This window comes from Sceloporus occidentalis, unplaced genomic scaffold (genome assembly GCF_023333645.1).
Source record: "Sceloporus occidentalis isolate IW3139 unplaced genomic scaffold, rSceOcc1.0.p SCAF_76, whole genome shotgun sequence".
Lineage (NCBI taxonomy): Eukaryota > Metazoa > Chordata > Lepidosauria > Squamata > Phrynosomatidae > Sceloporus > Sceloporus occidentalis.
Genome location: NW_028317056.1, coordinates 987,556 through 1,005,502, shown reverse-complemented (window position 1 = coordinate 1,005,502; position 17,947 = coordinate 987,556). Strand labels below are relative to the sequence as shown.

General features: G+C 52.9%; 2 protein-coding genes across 3 annotated transcripts; one reads left to right on the top strand and one right to left on the bottom strand.

The window, feature by feature from the left end:
* Nucleotides 1–6,083: 6,083 nt before the first annotated feature.
* On the bottom strand, nt 6,084–9,740 carry LOC149285683 (phosphatidylinositol transfer protein beta isoform-like). 2 transcript variants are annotated; one of them, XM_089495022.1, is made up of 11 exons: nt 9,721–9,740; nt 8,729–8,759; nt 8,426–8,571; nt 7,991–8,082; nt 7,867–7,874; nt 7,257–7,331; nt 7,077–7,160; nt 6,927–7,004; nt 6,733–6,843; nt 6,222–6,344; nt 6,084–6,131 (listed from the first exon to the last, which is right to left on the bottom strand). In XM_089495022.1, the coding sequence occupies exons 1-11, from the start codon at nt 9,738–9,740 to the stop codon at nt 6,084–6,086; spliced, it is 816 nt and encodes a 271-aa protein (XP_089351148.1). The 2 variants fall into 2 exon arrangements, with proteins under 2 accessions (XP_089351148.1, XP_089351147.1); XM_089495021.1 differs by lacking the exon at nt 7,867–7,874 and having other exon boundaries at nt 7,257–7,365; nt 7,987–8,082.
* Nucleotides 9,741–14,731: 4,991 nt separating this feature from the next.
* On the top strand, nt 14,732–17,336 carry LOC149285682 (sulfotransferase 1C1-like). Its single transcript, XM_089494909.1, has 7 exons — nt 14,732–14,903; nt 15,525–15,653; nt 16,044–16,141; nt 16,405–16,531; nt 16,771–16,865; nt 16,940–17,120; nt 17,224–17,336. The coding sequence occupies exons 1-7, from the start codon at nt 14,732–14,734 to the stop codon at nt 17,334–17,336; spliced, it is 915 nt and encodes a 304-aa protein (XP_089351035.1).
* Nucleotides 17,337–17,947: the final 611 nt, after the last annotated feature.

Genomic DNA, 17,947 nt, shown 5'->3' with positions numbered 1-17,947 from the left:
CATTATCCAGCAAGGAAGCGGCAGAAACCTTTTCTCCTTCCTGCTTCAAATTCCCCATAAGGGGCTCAACACGAGACTCAAATGGGGATTATTCACTAAAGCGAGCGCTGGTGGAGAGCTCAGGACTCTCCTGTCTGAGCCGACCCCGTGTCATGTATAGATAAACCAGTGACCGCCGACCGACACTAACTCCCTCCTCTCTCACTAACCCTAGGCTCTCACACTCACACTTACACACCACACACTGACGCACACACTCACACTTACACCATACACTGACGCACACACTCACTCACACACCATACACTGACGCACACACTCACTCACACACCATACACTGACGCACACTCACACTTACACCATACACTGACGCACACACTCACAGTTGTCACGCAGCTCACACAGTTCTCTCTCCTGCACTCCTCCAGAAATTGATTTGTTGCCTCCAGGAGGGGCAGATACTGCTTGTAGTACCCACTCCGCTGAGCTTGAGTGCTGGGTTTAATTGTTTGGGTTTATTGTGAGATTTTGGTAAATGAGTTTTAGTGGCTTCTGAAGGTTTGTTAATCAGAATTTAATCTGCGAGCTGCCCCGGCACCTGGAAAATCTGCCCCTTCTGCCTGAGAATCTGCCCCTTCACCCTCCCCTCCCCCACCGCTATAAACCCCGACTCTGATGATTCTACCCCTGTGTTTCAGATCCCAGAGCGGCGCATGCATGGAGTAATTACAGTACCGCCGAGTACCCCGGAGCGGGGAGCGCGGGTGAGTACGAGACGGGTGATACCGCCGAGCGCACCATGATATACCGTGGTGTATATTATTGGTGCGTGGGGTATTTTGTTGCAGGTGGGGGGCAGAGTCCATGAACCCCCCCCCTGTCCTTAATCTGCCTCTCTCTCTCATTCACTCTCTTTTTTCTCCCCCCTCGCCCAGGTCCAGCCGACTCCCCACCATCCCCTTTTTGCCCGTCTCAGGAGCAAAGCCTGAGTTTGGGGTTCTCGGTGGGCTCTCTGTTCCTGGGGGGTACATTTCTACCCCTGCAGCTTCTCCTCGGATATGTCCAGCTGCGCTCTCTGCGCCAGCTCGGGGGGTAAGTCATCTCTCTTTCTGCCCCTAAATACCCCATCCTCCTCCCCCGATACACCGTCTGTCTCTCATCCACGTCTCTCCCCCCGCAGCGCTCTCGTGGCTGTCTCTCTACTGACGCTGACATATTCCTGCACCAACCCTCACAGTAAGTACCGGGTATTACCCCCCTCCGGGCAACAGCATAGAAGCCCCCCAACCCCCTCCACTGGGGGTCACCTTCTGACATGCCCCCCTCTCTGTTTTTTGCACAGCTCTCTCTTTGCTCCTGCCCTTTGCCCTGGTGGGTCTAGGAGTCGGGGGCAGTTGCGTCCTGTTCACCTCTCTCATGGTAAGTCGGGACCCCCACTAGACTTCGGTCGTCTCCTCGTCCTCATCGAGGGCGACTTTAACGAGTTTCTGCCCCGGGGGGGGCCGTGTGTCCACTCACAACACTCCGTGTTTATACAACAATTCAGCTGGAAAGCGATCCGTTCACTCCGAGCGCCATCACAGCGAGCGATAAACACCATAAAAACTCAACCCTTATCAGCCCATCCCGTGCATGTTTAATACCCTCTACCACACCTGCTGGGAGGCTGCTCCACGTCTCTACCCCCCCTCTCAGTAAAGTAAAACTCTTTACCCTTCATTCCATCTCAGTCTCCTTTGGCAAAGAACGTCACACAACGCAGCTCCCGGTCATGCAGAGAATAATTACCCCCTCAAATTGCCCCGGTTACCCTAATCCCGGGGGCCCCTGCAGCTCACCCACGGCATTTTACTCGCCCTCAGCTCCCGTTCTTCCTGGGGAACACGGATACCGTCTACACCCCTCTGGTCATCGCGTGTTACACGGCATCGGCAACCGTGTTCACCATAATAAAGGTAAGGGGGAGAACATGGACGGTGTGAGGGCAGGGTGAGTGGGGATGGGGAGAGCGAGGAGAAGGAGCGGAGGGAGAGGCGGCCGACATTAATATGAACGATAAAGATGAAAGGGAAGCGAGAGAGGACATCGTCAACCAGCACCGTCCACTTCCGTGTGGCCGGAGGGCTGTCCGTGTGGCCGGCGGGCTGTCCGTGTGGCCGGCGGGCTGTCCGTGTGGCCGGAGGGCTGTCCGTGTGGCCGGCGGGCTGTCCGTGTGGCCGGAGGGCTGTCCGTGTGGCCGGCGGGCTGTCCGTGTGGCCGGCGGGCTGTCCGTGTGGCCGGAGGGCTGTCCGTGTGGCCGGCGGGCTGTCCGTGTGGCCGGCGGGCTGTCCGTGTGGCCGGCGGGCTGTCTGTGTGGCTGGCGGGCTGGCGTGGTCTCGGGGTCTCCGTCAGTTGGTGGGAAGACCTCACCTTCTCTACCGGGTATCCCCGCAGGTGATTTATTATTCCGGGACCCCCTTTGTGCCTCTGGTCTTGGGATTTGGAGCCCTGTCCTGCCTCATGTTCCTCAACAGCTTCTTCTGCTGGGATCTGGAGCAGAGCGGAGAACGACACAAGTACAGGTGATACAGAGGATCTCGCGGGGGAGGGGCGGGGAGCGCAGGGGAGGGGCGGGGAGCGCAGGGGGAGGTTCTGGGATATCTCCCACTCACTCTCGCTCCCTCACTCTCCCTCTCGCAGCGTCCGCCTGCGGCTGGACTGTTACGCGGCCGCGCGTCGGGAGCCGGAGGAGGCAGATTGGTGTCAGAAGTCCCTGAAATACAAATTCCAGAAATCTCTGAGGGACAAAGAGAGGATCCTGAGCAGCCGGAGAAACATGGATTTCAGGAAACCAGAGGGTGAGAAGAGCCCGTCGGGCGTGCCGGTAACCAGAGGTGCATAGGCGCCCGGTAACGGTAATCGGAGGTGCACAGGAGCTCGGTAACGGAAACCCTCGGTGCATGCGCTGTAATGCCAAATACAGCACTAGGGGTAACTCAAAGCCAACCAACAAGGCAGGTTCCTTTATTTAGGTGTGAGAGCTCGTGGCATACGGCCCCCCTGAGCCCCGGGGCCCAGCTGGCAGCTCTGGGTCCAGGGAGCCGACCCCGTCTTGGAATATCTCACCCAAAACACTTTTACACTTTCTGGCGCAAAGTGGTACATTTGGTGCAATCGCCATAGCAACTAGTGGAATATTCTTGTGGATTGCTCTGCGATATCCCCTGGAAGTCACCCCGTGTCTCTGTCCCCTGCAGACGGCGTCTCCTCTGGGCCCCCTCTGCACCGGAGCCTCCTGAGTCCTGTCTTCGTGCTGCACCTCGTCTCCGACGCGCTCCTCCTCACCTGGCTTCACTTCTACATCTCATCGCTCAGCCTGCAGCTCCGCGGGGTCGCCGGGGATCAGCGCATGGCGTGTAAGTTCCCCGGGGGGGCGGCGGGTACGTTCCCCGGGGGGCGGCGGGCGGCGGATACGTTCCCCGGGGGGCGGCGGGTACGTTCCCCAGGGGGCGGCGGGCGGTGGGTACGTTCCCCGGGGGGCGGCGGGCGGTGGGTACGTTCCCCGGGGGGCGGCGGGTATGTTCCCCGGGGGGTGGCGGGCGGCGGGTACGTTCCCCGGGGGGCGGCGGGTACGTTCCCCGGGGGGCGGCGGCGGGTACGTTCCCCGGGGGGCGGCGGGTATGTTCCCCGGGGGGTGGCGGGCGGCGGGTACGTTCCCCGGGGGGCGGCGGGTGCGTTCCCCGGGGGGTGGCGGGCGGCGGGTACGTTCCCCGGGGGGCGGCGGCGGGCACGTTCCTCGGGGGAAAGGATTTTATTAATGTTTCTGGTTTGTTTTCCGCAGATCTGTTCTCCTCGCTGTTTGGGGCCCTGCAGATGCTCGCGCTGTTCACGGGGCCCCTCGCCTCGCTGCTGCTGCACAGAGAGAGAGCCATAAAGAGGGCAGGGAAAGCAGGGTAATAACTTAACAACCCCAACATTTAACTGGACACGGGGGCACTTTTGGTTTTAGGAGGTGTGGGTAGGATGTGGCTGTTGCGGGGTATTTGTGTCTCTGAGGGGGGCATTTATTAGAAGAATAATGGGGTTTATTTACCCCGTTTAATTTATAAAGCCGTTTCCTGCTGTTTCTATACACATTACGGGGCTTTTAGGGCTGTAGAACCCTGCGATCCCCTCATACCCAGCAAACATTCTGACCTCCTAGAAAAGAGGGGCATCGGGGGGGGAAAGAGGGGGATCAGGGCGGGGGGTAAGAGGGGAGGGCCCTCTAAATTAAACATGCGCTAATATTTCTACCCCACAGGTGTGCGAAGCAGGGGTTTATTAGGAGACTGTCCTTGGCCTTCGCTGTGAGGACTCTCGCGGTTCTCGGGTTCGGAATCAGCTGTCTCGTCCCCTCTCTAGGGGTGCAGGTACCGCTTCATACAGTTTGACACGCGTGTCTGTTTTAGCGCCACCTTCCGCTCCCGTGTCACAGCACCCCCAGTAACACGATAAAACGATGAACCCTCTGTAACACACGGCCCTCATGCGGCCCTTGCGGCAGGACCCGTGTAAACGTTTTCTTGTTGCTCTCAGATCCTGGGCTTCGTGCTCCACGTGACGGTGAGAAGCTCTGCGTTCCTTTTCAGTTCCTCGTTGTTCGGTTCCATGTGAGTATCGCCTGACGTGTGCGGCACACGCGTGTTCGTATAGCGTGTAGGAGTAACGCGGCCGTCTCTCCCGGTTAGGTTTCCCGCCAGTCACTTCGGGGCCCTCCTCGGAATCCACATTTTTGTCTCGTCGGTCCTGACGCTCTTCCAGCATCCGCTGTTCCTGCTGCTGACGGGCGCTCTAGGAGGAGACCCCTTCTGGGTGAGTGAAGACGTCTCATCCTCTCGCACCACGACCGGCCATCTCACAACAGTCTACCACCCCCATCTTATTCCCTGTCTCCACCCCCTCTAACCTGTCTCGCTCTCTTTCAGATCCACGCTGCGTTTCTCGGACTCTCTCTGATCTCCACCTCCGTCCCTCTTTCTTTGCGCATCAAGAGAGGCCAAGAGCCACATCGGCCCCCGTCTCACCCCACGGCCATCCGCAGGGCGGGCGGCTCCGAGCAGACGTCGGTGTGAAAGTGCCGCTGCCAGCTGCAGCTTCACGGTGCCACAGACCACGCCGAGACGCGCGCATTTCTTATCGTTTTATTTCCATAAATGTTATCAGGTTACCCATTAAGAAAAAAAAAAATAGAAAAAAAGACTAATTGCCTCTCCCTCTCAGGCATAATTACAGCCCTCCCCAGCCCCCAAGTGACTCCCCTCCTGGTCCCTCTTTTATATAGTGATTCCTAGCCGCTCCTGGACCCTCACAAATGGCACTTTGAGTGCAACCGCAGAGCATCTCACCCGCCGGGCTGATCGTACGCTGCGGACAGGGGCTGGTGTAACGTCATTCCACAGAGGTTGCAATAAACCCCATTAACCGTTGCCTTTAATTCTACGTTTCCGCTCCCTTGTTCCCCCCCCCCCAAAATGTACAATTTCCCTTTTCCAGCAGGGAAAGGGTTAAGTGGTTGTATACTGTCCGTCTCGCTAACACGTGCGGGTGGCTGCAGGGATCCGCCAACCCGACGCCGACCGTTAGCAGAGAAAAGAGACCGAAAAAAAAAAAACAACAGCAATGAAGAGACGAGCGAAGAGGTTGTGAGCTCTTCGTCTTCTTTCCATGAGACCCCCCGTGAAGCACTCGATCCAGCAGCTGAGCGTTAGGAAGATCTTTCAGGCTCCACCTGAGGGGAATCTGTCAGGAAAGAGACGAAATTCAAATATCACACGAGAAAGGGATCACAAACCGGGTATTCCCAACCCGTAAGTCCGACTAGTGTGATTACAGAACACGCAACGGCCGATGACATCACGTTAAAACCTTCAAGGAGCTCTGCAGTGGATATGGAACTACAACTCCCATAATGCCCCCTGCTCAGCAGTACAGCTTTATAAATGTTTATGGACACAGGGGATTCTGCAGAAATGCTGCCACCTCGTGGTCAGTGGGAGTACTGCAGGATGTGTCACTTGTGACCAGCAGACCCCTCACCTGTTATATCAGGGGACCCAGGAACTCTATTCATCCTTTGCGCTCATTCCTCTGACAGTTCCTTTCTGCCGCATCTGTAAATTAAGCCAAGTAGGGGGGTATTAGGCAGTCATTAGATGCATCTGGGGGGGGGGGGCGATCGATCACAAAGCACCCCTCCTCACCTCGTCAAGCTCTTTCTGCGTCTCCTCCTCCATCCGACGAATGTCTTCCATGTTCAGGTCCACCCACCGGTCCAACGAGCAGAAGAGCTGCCGGTGGAAGTTGGTGAAAAGACGTTTCTCTTGCTGTGGGGGAGTTAAGAGGGGCAGATTTAATCAATTATCTGTTTTGCCCCACGTCTGCAGGGTCACGCTGGCCGATTAAATCAGGCGATGGGCCGGGAAGGGACTTCATAGCCTTCAGCTTGAGAGATGGGAACCCCAACCCAGCTACCCTACAATCACACCGGCGCCACCTCTGGGTACATATGGTACTGCATATCGGGGGGCAGAACTGGAGCAAAGCAGACCTGTGACAATGACTGAACTACAGCAGTACATGGGGGGGGGGACTGAAGACCCTTTAGGGTGATGGGGGGGGGGAACGTACTTTCAAAGACATCACTAAAGCAGATTGAAAGCCATTGTACCACACCATGGTATAGGAGGGCTTCATAACCTCTTCAATTCTCACCTTGTGGATAAATTTCTCCACCCGACCCTGGAGACCCCACCACCGGAACTTGACGGTCACCAGTTTGTAGGCACACATGTGAGGCGACGAGGGGTTATTGGCCAACTCTTTCTGCAAGCAGACGGAGGACAGAATGCGTGAGATACCTGAACAACGAGGCTCGGCGCAGCCACGGCCGGGCGAAGCCCCCTCACCTTCCAATTCTGGTTTAACGGCCCCCGTCCCGTCTTCTCTGATCTGAAGGTCGCGGGATCCTCGTTGGGTTTATAATCCTGGAGAGACAGGACGAGGATTAAATGCATGTATAATTCCCACTAAACACTACGAGCAGACACGGCACTCACCTCCTCGGAGATCTCAGAGCGGTCGGCAATATCGATGGGCACGACTTCCACCTCCTTCCACGTCTCGGCGTCCAAACCGTGAACCTGAGCCAGAGAGAGAAGAAAAGGCGGGAAAGTGATGGAGAAGAAAAGGATCAAACCAGAGGGGCGAGGAAGGACAGATAGAGAGACGTTACTTACGTTCTCATTCTCCCCAAAGTCGGGTTTGTGCCACGTTTCAATTTTAATAAAGAAATCGTCTTTCATGTATTCATTCTGAAACCGAGACAGAAGCGTCACATACATCGGCCTAAAAACACAGAGACCCCGACAAAGAGCCACGGAATCCGGAAAACATCTGGAATCTTCTACTTTAAAAGGTAGAATGTTTTTTGTTTTAGCCCAATGACAAGATCTTTAATTAAAGTTACGAGAAATACAATGTGGTCTCGCTACGTATTATAAGGAGAGGCCGGGGGTCTCGCTGCGTATTATAAGGAGAGGCTGGGGGTCTCGCTGCGTATTATAAGGAAAGGCCGGGGGTCTCGCTGCGTATTATAAGGAAAGGCCGGGGGTCTCACTGCGTATTATAAGGAAAGGCCGGGGGTCTCGATCCGGATTATAAGGAAAGGCCGGGGGTCTCGATACGGATTATAAGGAAAGGCCGGGGGTCTCGATACGTATTATAAGGAAAGGCCGGGGGTCTCGCTATGTATTATAAGGAAAGGCCGGGGGTCTCGCTATGCATTATAAGGAAAGGCTGGGGGTCTCGATACGTATTATAAGGAGAGGCCGGGGGGGGGTTACTCACCGTCACAACTGGAGATCCAGAGATGTTGCGGACGGAAACAGGAAAGAAGAGAAACAGAGAGAGACACGTTAAACTATCCCGCTTCATTACAGCGCAGAGCGTACGCCGCGTATTCCTCACTTACTTGTGCGACAATACGGATATGCATTCCAGGCCTTCTCGTGGAAAACTAGCGAACCTTCGGGGGCCAACATCTTAACGAAACTGGGGACTTTACTGCAAAACACGGGGGGGGGGGGCAGCGAGAGCGTAGAGAGATGAAAAAGGGGAAATGAGAAAAAGATGGAGGGAAATAGGGAAGGAAGAGAGACGGTGAGTTTGTGAGGGGGGAGAAATAAAAAAACAGGCTCCTGAGAAATATTACAAGCTATCTTGGGGGAAGACATTAACCTTCGCACATCTCACATTCAGTTTCCTGCCAGGAAATAAAGTTTAAGAATAATTCCCTCGCAGACTAAACTCCTCGGGTCGGTCCGAGGATCGTGAGAACGTCAGAGTCCGTCCTTCTCTAGAAGCCGACCGTTTCTAGGGTCCGCTCAGCGCTCGGACTCGGACTCACCTCTGCAGGTGGTAGATCTTATGAGTGTACTGGCCTTTCTCTCCATCCCTCTCGTACGGCTCGTTCTTAAGGACCTCGATCCCTTCGCCGCCTCCTGTGTTCTCCTTACTGGCTTCAGCAACACAGAAGAGCTGGCCGACCTGGTACTGGGGGCACAACGAGACGCGCGCATGTGAAACGTGTCAGGGTTTAGTCGCTTGCGCCAGCACACCACGCGCATCGCACGCAGTCACACACACACGCGCATCGCATGCAGTCACACACACACACACACGCGCATCGCACGCAGTCACACATGCTTACCTCTTCCACAGAGATGGGAAGGCAGACGCGGCTGTAGTGAGAGAGACACAACGTTACAAACAGAAGCCGGTGTCGCGCACGCAGAAGCTTACAATCTATCCTCCTAATACCCTCAGCCAGCATCCAAAAACGAACCACCTGTCCTCCCCACCTTCAAGATCTCCAGCCTCTGACTTCTCCACGTCTTCCCCAAACACCTGATAGATTGTAAGCTCCAAGGAGCAGGACTCTCCCCCTCTCGATGCCTTAACATGCGCGTTAATGTTATTGGCAGTGTTAAACTTTATTTTCAACCCCCATTGTAACAGCGCTACGGAACCTGCTGGCGCTATATAAATGAATGAAATGTAACCGACCCAAGTAAATCTTAACCAATCATCTTTTACTAAACGTAACCATCCCCACAAACAGCGGCCTCCCTGTCACCGTGTCAGTCTGTGTGACATCTACAGCCAATCCCTGCGATCCGGTATCACAGCCAGCCAATAGCGTTCCCCGGTAACCGTGTATTCCTGCTGCCGATTCCCACAAATGTATCCCACTTCCTGCCGACAAACTATAGATTTCCCTCAAACTCCTACAGACTGCGGCTCCCATCACACCCAGCCAGCTCTGGCATGCTGTTCAGGCACTCTGGCTGTTGGGCAGGTGTAACTGTGCCTGTCCTTTCAGCTGTGTGTGGAGTCACTCCCAGCACACTCAGCCAGTCTGGGTGAACAGTGTGACAGTGGTTCTGTTGGGTGTTGCTTTAGTACAGGGTACTTACACAGGTATTTACCCCTGCCAGGATCTCTGCCCCTTGGTAGAAATAACTGCCCCACCGACCACCTCACACCCATCCCCTCCAGCAGGCGCACTGATATCCCCCTACCCCGGCTTCTCCTGACAGCAGTAGCGCTTCAGCCCTTCCACACTTACCCCTCCCCTCCTGCCCCAGCTCATCATTTGCCCCCCTGCTTCCCACCCAGGCTGCCCCCTCCCGGGTAACTCACAATTCCTTGATCAGGACCATCCTTCCCTCCCTCTGCTTGTCAGCCCCTGTAACACAGGCCGGAAACCGGAAACCAGGCCGCCCTGCCTGAAGGAGGAGGGACACATGCTTCTGCCGATTCCTGGAGGCACCCGGTGACGTCATAACCCTGCGACGCGCATTACGGACGGACTCTAGGTCGGGGGCGGGAGCGGCTCGGGGCTGGTTTCTGACAGGCTGGTGATTTGTCTGAACTCCGCGGGGATCTACTACCTATACTCTATAACTATTACCAATGTATCCTAGTAATCTATTAGGGATCAGGATCCGCTGGGATCTGCCTGTGGTCTGTCAGGACGAGGGATCTGTAACGTTCTAGGATTCAGTGATCTGCCTGTGGTCGGGAATGCCTGCTGAACTCTCAGGGTCTCCCCGGGATCCAGTGCAGTCTCTCTAAGGAATACAGTGCTTGGGATCCATTGGGATCTGTCTCTCGGGGGTCTGCAGTGATCTGGCCGTGTCATTCTGCGGTTAATGTTGTTATTATTATTGTATATATATATATATATAGCGCCAGCAGATGGTGTGGCGTGGCTCATATCCTGGCAACCTGTGCTGCGTTTCTGCTGCTGGGTATCAGATCTCAAGATGGACTCTGACCCTTTAGATCCCGCCAGCCGGGTGTTCTAATACCTGGCCTGGGGCAAACCGCGGCTGGGAGGTACCTGCGCGGGGTAACATGACTTTATTCTAATTACCTCCTGTGTTTTTAGGTAAAAGTTCATATTTTTGGGCCGCTGATCGCTCTTGAATTTGATCTTTCACCTGCCGTGTAGCAGATAATTCCCCAGTGATAATATTCAGGGGGCCGATGGTAATACCCCCAAAATCCCCGCAGATAGCAGATAATACCCCCAGTAATGATCCCTATAGATTGTAAGCTCCTGTGCGCTGGGCCCTCCTCACCTATTGCTTCTGTAAGTCGTCTTGTTATGTTACATACTACTTATGTCCTGTCTACCCATTGTACAGCGCTACGGAATATGATGGTGCTATATAACATGATAATATACTAGGATAGCAGCTAATACCCCCAGTAACGATATACAGGGGGCCACAGTTAATACCCCCGGTAACAATATACAAGGGGCCACAGTTAATACCCCCCCCCGTAACAATATACAGGGGCTGCAGTTAATACCCCCCCAGTAACAATATACAGGGGGCCGCTGTTAATACCCCCCCAGTAATGATATACAGGGGGCCGCTGTTAATACCACCCCCAGTAACGATATACAGGGGGCCGAAGTTAATACCCCCGGTAAGAGGCAGCTGGCCGTGATGGAAGCAGCTGATTTGTAGCAATGTATATGTGAATAGTCCAAAGTTAAGGAGAAGGTGGAAAATGATGACATCATACAATCCGAGCATAGCCGCCGTCACCTACATATCCTTACACCTTACCTGTCAAGGTAAATGAGTGCTTTGTTCGGGGAATGCGCCGGCACATCGTGTCCTCCCCGTTACCTGTATCAGCCTCCTCCGGCAATCACCTCTGACTTTAACCCTTTCAGATATGCCGTGCAACTGGTTTTAAAGGGCCGCTCCAGCCGTGTGATGGAACACTTTAATTTACTCCTGCCCCCCCCCCCGCATGATTTCAGTGGGAAAGCTTTCCTGCCACCGATTGGTCCAGAGCCCTCGGCTGGATTCCGGGGCTTCAGTTGCTTCTCTCTATTCCTGTAATCCCAGACGGACTCGATGTTGAGATCAGGGCTCCGTGGGGGCTGCACCATCCCTCCCAGGGCTCCTTGTTTTTGGTCCCGAATTCATTCTGCCCCTGCTGGCTGATCACCAATGCAAGTCTATGGAGACACGCTTGCTGATCACGCTTGCTGATCACTGTGATGTGCGCTGAGAAGAGAGACCATGGTTCTTCTCACAAGGGGGAAAAACTTTTTTTATGAAACAATACACTGAGCTTGGTGATGTCATTGTGACATCACCGGCATATATAACATGTTCGAGAGATTCCTTAAGGCCAATCTTTAAGGAAAAAAAGTCAAATTTGAGTGGTTTTATCAAACCGAATGATAATTAAACCCGCATATGGTTAAAAAAAAGTGCAGAAACAGCCCTGGAACTGAAGGGGTTAAATAATAAAAATGAACATGTCTCTTTTTGAAAGCGTTTTTACTTTTTTTTTTTTTTTACATCTGCCTAAAACTTTTGCACAGTAGCGGAGAACGCAAAAAAATAACCCGAAATCCTGGCAAATTATTGCTCCGGGTGCGATGGTATTCTGCGATGTTAACCATTTACATGACAGGTGGCTGTGCAGTTACAACCATGACAATTAAAGGGTTAAAGAATGGGAGGTGGCAGATGGAGGGGGGTGTCGGGGGAGGGGCAGGGTGCACTGAGGATCAAGTGTTGGAAGGATTTGGGGAGATCAGGAGTTGGGGGTCCCTCCGCTCTGTTCTGTTTCCGGTTCCCTCGGTTTAGGAGATCCCCTGGATTAGGGTTGGATAGACGAGAGGGAGGGCTGAGTGGGGTAACCGGTGTCTGGAGAGAGGAGGAGATCCTGATGGAGGAGGAGGAGGAGTTGGAAGTAAGTATTAAAGAGCAAAGGTCTGGAGCGAGGCTGGAACCCCGGAGGAGAACCGGAGAAGATAGACGAGGAGAGCCAGCAGGGGCCGTCCGGTACAGAGCAGCCGACATCCCACAGGTGAGAACATCTCCTCCTGGCTCACCCACCGAGACACCTCGATGCCCGCTAGACGTGGACACATTATTATCGATTTACACAGTGCCGTGTATCAACATGTGTCCGTTGGTCATCCACTGAGCCCAGCTAGCCTGCCTGAGTTTTAGAATACTGAGAGGGTGGTGGATAAGTGGAACAGCCTCCCAGCAGAAGTTGTAGAGGGTAGTACAGTGAGGGGATTAAACATGCATGGGATAGACATACGGCTCCTGAATCTAAGACGAGACCAACGACTGATTAAGGTTTATTACCCACAGGGTAAGGGGGCAAAATAGCCCTCTTGAAAAGTGTAAGCATTATACCCTGAGTACTCTATAGCGTCACGTTCAGGCCTGGACCAAATCATAGCCCATCACAGCTGAGACCCCTGCTAGAAATCAGGTGACTCGGTCAACGACTAACTTTGGTTTCCCAAGGAACGGTATGGGAACAGCCCGGTTGTTACAATCGCCGCACAGAAGACTCTTCGTGATGGAGAATGGGGGGGGGATATACTGAAGGCTGCGTCCACTCAGCCAATAGGCACGAGGCTGGGGTTCCGTGGTGGTAAATCCAGCTCAACCACCCCAAAGACAAACTCTGATCACCCGTCGGCGACACTAAGTGTCAGGAGAGTTCATGAGGAGAACAACGTGTCACTTATTAGAACAGGTCGTGCGTGGGGCTGGGCGGAAAACATTCAGGGGGGTCCATCACGTATCCCCTCATTAAAGGGGAATTCTCTCGCATTATTTATTCCCTCTATCAGAATAAAAATACCTTTTTTTTTTAAATATCTAATTTTCTTTGTTACCCCAATTATAGTTTTTGCCCCATAATATGTTGTCAGCCATTTGTATCAGTTCTCGCTCTGTTATCTGATCCCCGATCTACTAAACACCCCGACTCCTTATCATACTGCCTGTGGGAAACAATAGAATGGCTCAGTCTTAATCACCCAGACGGACTCTCTGCCCAATGAAAGTCTATGGACTTCATTATCACTGCCATAAAGCCTCGGCTCAGTGTGGTGATTGAGCTGGGAAAGTCCCCCAAAATATCACATGACTGACATCTTGGCTCGGTTTTCAGACCTTTTTCTCCTTTTCTGATAAGTTGTTCCATTTGTTTCAGTTTCTATCAAATTATTGACTTTTATTTCCCATTACCCATTACATATATATATATATATACAGTGTATATAGTGTTGGGTCATTTTAAAAAAGGTGGGCAAGCGAAGGTAAACGGGGAGGGGTGCAGGGGATCTGGGGGAGGGGTCAGGATGTATGGGATCTGAGACAGGTTGGGGGTAAGGGGTGGGATGCGGTGGATGGTTTGGGGTAAGGGGTGGGATGCGGTGGATGGTTTGGGGTAAGGGGTGGGATGCGGTGGATGGTTTGGGGTAAGGGGTGGGATGAGCTGGATGGTTTGGGGTAAGGGGTGGGATGTGCTGGATGGTTTGGGGTAAGGGGTGGGATGCGGTGGATGGTTTGGGGTAAGGGGTGGGATGCGGTGGATGGTTTGGGGTAAGGGGTGGGATGCGGTGGATGGTTTGGGGTAAGGGGTGGGATGTGCTGGATGGTTTGGGGTAAGGGGTTTAGATGCGGTGGATGGTTTGGGGTAAGGGGTGGGATGTGCTGGATGGTTTGGGGTAAGGGGTGGGATGTGCTGGATGGTTTGGGGTAAGGGGTGGGATGTGCTGGATGGTTTGGGGTGAGGGGTGGGATGCGGTGGATGGTTTGGGGTGAGGGGTGGGATGCGGTGGATGGTTTGGGGTAAGTGTGATGTGAGAGAGGGGTCAGAGATGTATGTAGGAGAGGATAAGGGGGTTATAAAGGGTATTGGAGAGGGGTCAGGAGGGTTTATGGTGTAAGGGAGAAGCCATTTTTTTATTAGTTTTATAACCAGATGGTCCGATAGTTTTGCGTGACGTGCGGGGAGGGGGCTTTGCGTGACGTGCGGGGAGCGGGCTTTGCGTGACGTGCGGGGAGCGGGCTTTGCGTGACGTGCGGGGAGGGGGCTTTGCGTGACATGCGGGTTATTGTGTGGATTCCGTGTGAATTTCTTACATTTTTTAGAGTTTTTGTCTGTGTGAGCGCCGGTGTCGTGTTGCTGGGGGGGGGTGTTGTAGACGTCCCCAGCCCGTGGGAAATAAGCTCAGTCAGCGAGGAGCGAGCGCCAGGTTCTTACTGGACATTGGAAGCGGTTCGGGTCGCTCTTCAGCGTTAGAAAATGTATTTTTTTTTTTTAGGTTGTGCGTTTTTTTTTTTCCCTCTGATAATCCAGAATGGATCCGGAGTCGCTGGAAGCGTTGGCCAAGCACATGGAGAAGATCCAGTTCTCTATGGGTCAGGTTAAAGGCGTTCCCCTGCCGCAGGGCACGTGTGACGTCTGGGACACCATATACAGCTTCCAGGCCAGGGAGGACGACATTCTGGTGGCCACCTACCCCAAAGCAGGTGAGACGGAGCGCGGGTAGATATTAGAAGTCACCACCTCCATGTCCTCCTGACATGATACCCTGAAAACATGCGCTGCTGGGTCCCTCGTCGTCTTGTTACCTGAGACAGGTATTTAAATTCCCAGGTAGAGTAAAGGTAATCTGATTACATTTTCAAAAAAAGCAAAGCATGGGGAGGAAATAGATTTAAATCCCAACCACCTGTGGACACTTAATGGGTATTTTAAATGCCCCGCTTGTCACTCGAAACCTTCACCCTTTGTCTTCCTCCCCACTGGGTTTATTAACCCTTCATTAGAAAACTTCCCAGAGGAGCGGAAGCCGTTACAGCTGGAAATGGGGGGGGGGGGGGGCGACTTCATATTAATGTCTCTGTATTTAGAATGTGATGTCATCAAAGTCTCTGTTGGTGTAATGGGCAGGCGTCCCAATACTTTTGGCCATATAGTGTAACTTGCGCTCCTGCTGCAGCCGGCTAATTTGCATATGGGGTAGTAAGGGTTCCAGACTCAGGAGCTTCTGCTTTCAGTAACGTTGGCGGATCCCGCGTAACATCCTTCTCCTTTTTATGCTTTCATCTGAGTCAAAACATACGAGGCATGATGTGAACTTCTTGCAGGGACCACGTGGGCGCAGGAGATCGTGGACCTGATACTCCAAGAGGGAGATGCTGAGAAAGCTTCTCGGGCCCCCTGCTTTGTCAAAGTGCCGTTTATCGACCTGATTCTACCAAAGCCCATGAAGTCAGGTAACAGAGCAGTCGAAGGGTAACTCATACAAACAGTTCTCCGCAGGAGTCTGCCGGCAGATCGGCCCCCGGCGGCCCCCTGTCTAGTTTCCCCCGTTTCTCCTGCTGTAAAAACTGAAACCTTAATCAGTCGTTGGTCTCTGCTGGGAGGCTGTTCTAAATCTGTTGGACCCAGATGTGGATGGATGTTTTCCCGCAGAGGGCGTGCGAGGGGTTTAGGCTGCTCCGTGTCAGTGAATGCGTGTGCGGTCTCACCAAGGGACACAATACAGACCAGCACCTATAGTGCTCCCTGCAGTATGTGGGATGTATGTGCACTCAGAAGAAAATATGTTATATACGGTATATATCTATATATTGTAAACGTGGTCTCTTTGCCGTGTTTTGTAGGCCTAGAGCTTGCAGAAGAGCTAAAATCCCCGCGTTTACTGAAAACGCACCTTCCGATAGAGCTGATGCCGCCTTCATTCTGGGAGAAGAATGTAAAGGTGGGTGAGGAGAAAGAGGAAACAGACAAGATAGGGTTAATTTCTTAATTCAAATTACAGAGGTTCCTATAACCCTCCCTGTAACTCCTCCTATTACTCATATAACCCCCCTATAACCCTCCCTGTAACCCCTCCTATTACCCCCTATAACCCTCCCTGTAACCCCTCCTATTACCCCCTATAACCCTCCCTGTAACCCCTCCTATTACCCCCTATAACCCTCCCTGTAACCCCTCCTATTACTCCATATAATCCCTCTGTAGGTTGTATACGTTGCAAGAAACGCCAAGGACTGCATGGTCTCCTACTTCCACTTCCAGAGGATGAATCAAGGTCTACCGGACCCCGGGAGCTGGAATGATTATTTCTCAACATTTCTTGCTGGACAAGGTGAGTCAGGGCAGGAGTCAGGGCAGGAGTCAGACAGGAGTCAGGGCCGGAGTCAGACAGGAGGGATTCCAGGGGCAGGAGGAATTCCACCTTCTGTGAGGTCTCTAGACGGGTGGCCTTCAATCCACAACTAAAGTGTTCAGACCGATGTAATGATCGAGTCGCGTGGGAAGCTTCATTGGATCGCTGTCACCACGTGGGCCAAACGGCATTCATGTGATGCATGTTCCTTCCCGCAGTGCCGTGGGGGAGCTGGTTCGACCACGTCATCGGCTGGTGGAAAGCGAGAGACAAACATCAGATACTGTTCATGTTCTACGAGGACATGATCGAGGTGAGGAGGGTAACGGTAACACAGAGGTCAGGTGGGTGATATATTACCGTAACGCTTCTTCATTTTCTGGAAAGGACCCCATGCGCGAGATTCGGAAGCTGGTGAAGTTTCTCGGCAGAGACCTCTCAGAAGAGGCTCTAGAGAAGGTGAAACATCACAGCTCCTTCCAGGAGATGAAGGCGAACCCGATGACCAATTTCAGCACGCTCCCTTCGGTTGTGTTTGACCAATCCGTCTCGCCCTTTTTGAGGAAAGGTGTGTATGACGAGGGGCTGGAGACATCAAAGATGTTTTTTTCCAGATTTGATTAAAGTCAAAGTGTTGAAGCGCTCCGGTAACCCCAGCTTCTCCATTCCAGGGACGGTGGGCGATTGGAAGAATCACTTCTCGGTGGCCCAGAACATCTTTTTTGATGAGGAATACAAGAAGAGGATGGAGGGCGTGGATCTAACTTTCCGCACTGAGTTCTGAGTAGCCCAATCAACCAGTCTAGATTTTGTTGTTTTTTTTTTTTAAATCCATTTTTTTATACAACCAAATGAGTTGAATTTGAGAACTTTTAACCAACCGATGTAAGCTCTCCGTTGTTACATCATATTTCCAATAAATTTTAACTGGTTCTTAAAAGGGTGTTTGGATATTTCACCCCTGCTCTGACTGTAGGTGCTGCCAATATGTGTTCAGAAACAATGTGTTCATCTCCTGGGTACGGTGATGCATGGGTTTGTCGGGTTGTTTGGGGCTAAAAGGCCACATTTGGGCGATTTTTCTTCTCATTTTGACATCTGGTCATTCTGCGCCAATGCCTTATTTGGGATATCTTTGAACCCGGTCACTCCAATTTACTCCATCAAATCATACTCCTTATGTATTTGAACGCTAGTATTTTAACTCCTTAGATGTCATGGTTTTTGACACCTCCTAAGCTTTTTTAAAACAGGTGTTCACCGCCATACAGTGTATGGCAGATGTTGATGCCCCGTGGAGGGGCCACACGGTCCCTTGATGGCGATCTCAGTGTTGCTGAATGCCCCAACATTGGCGGCATTACAGCAACACCGTTTAGGTGGTTAAAGCGGGAA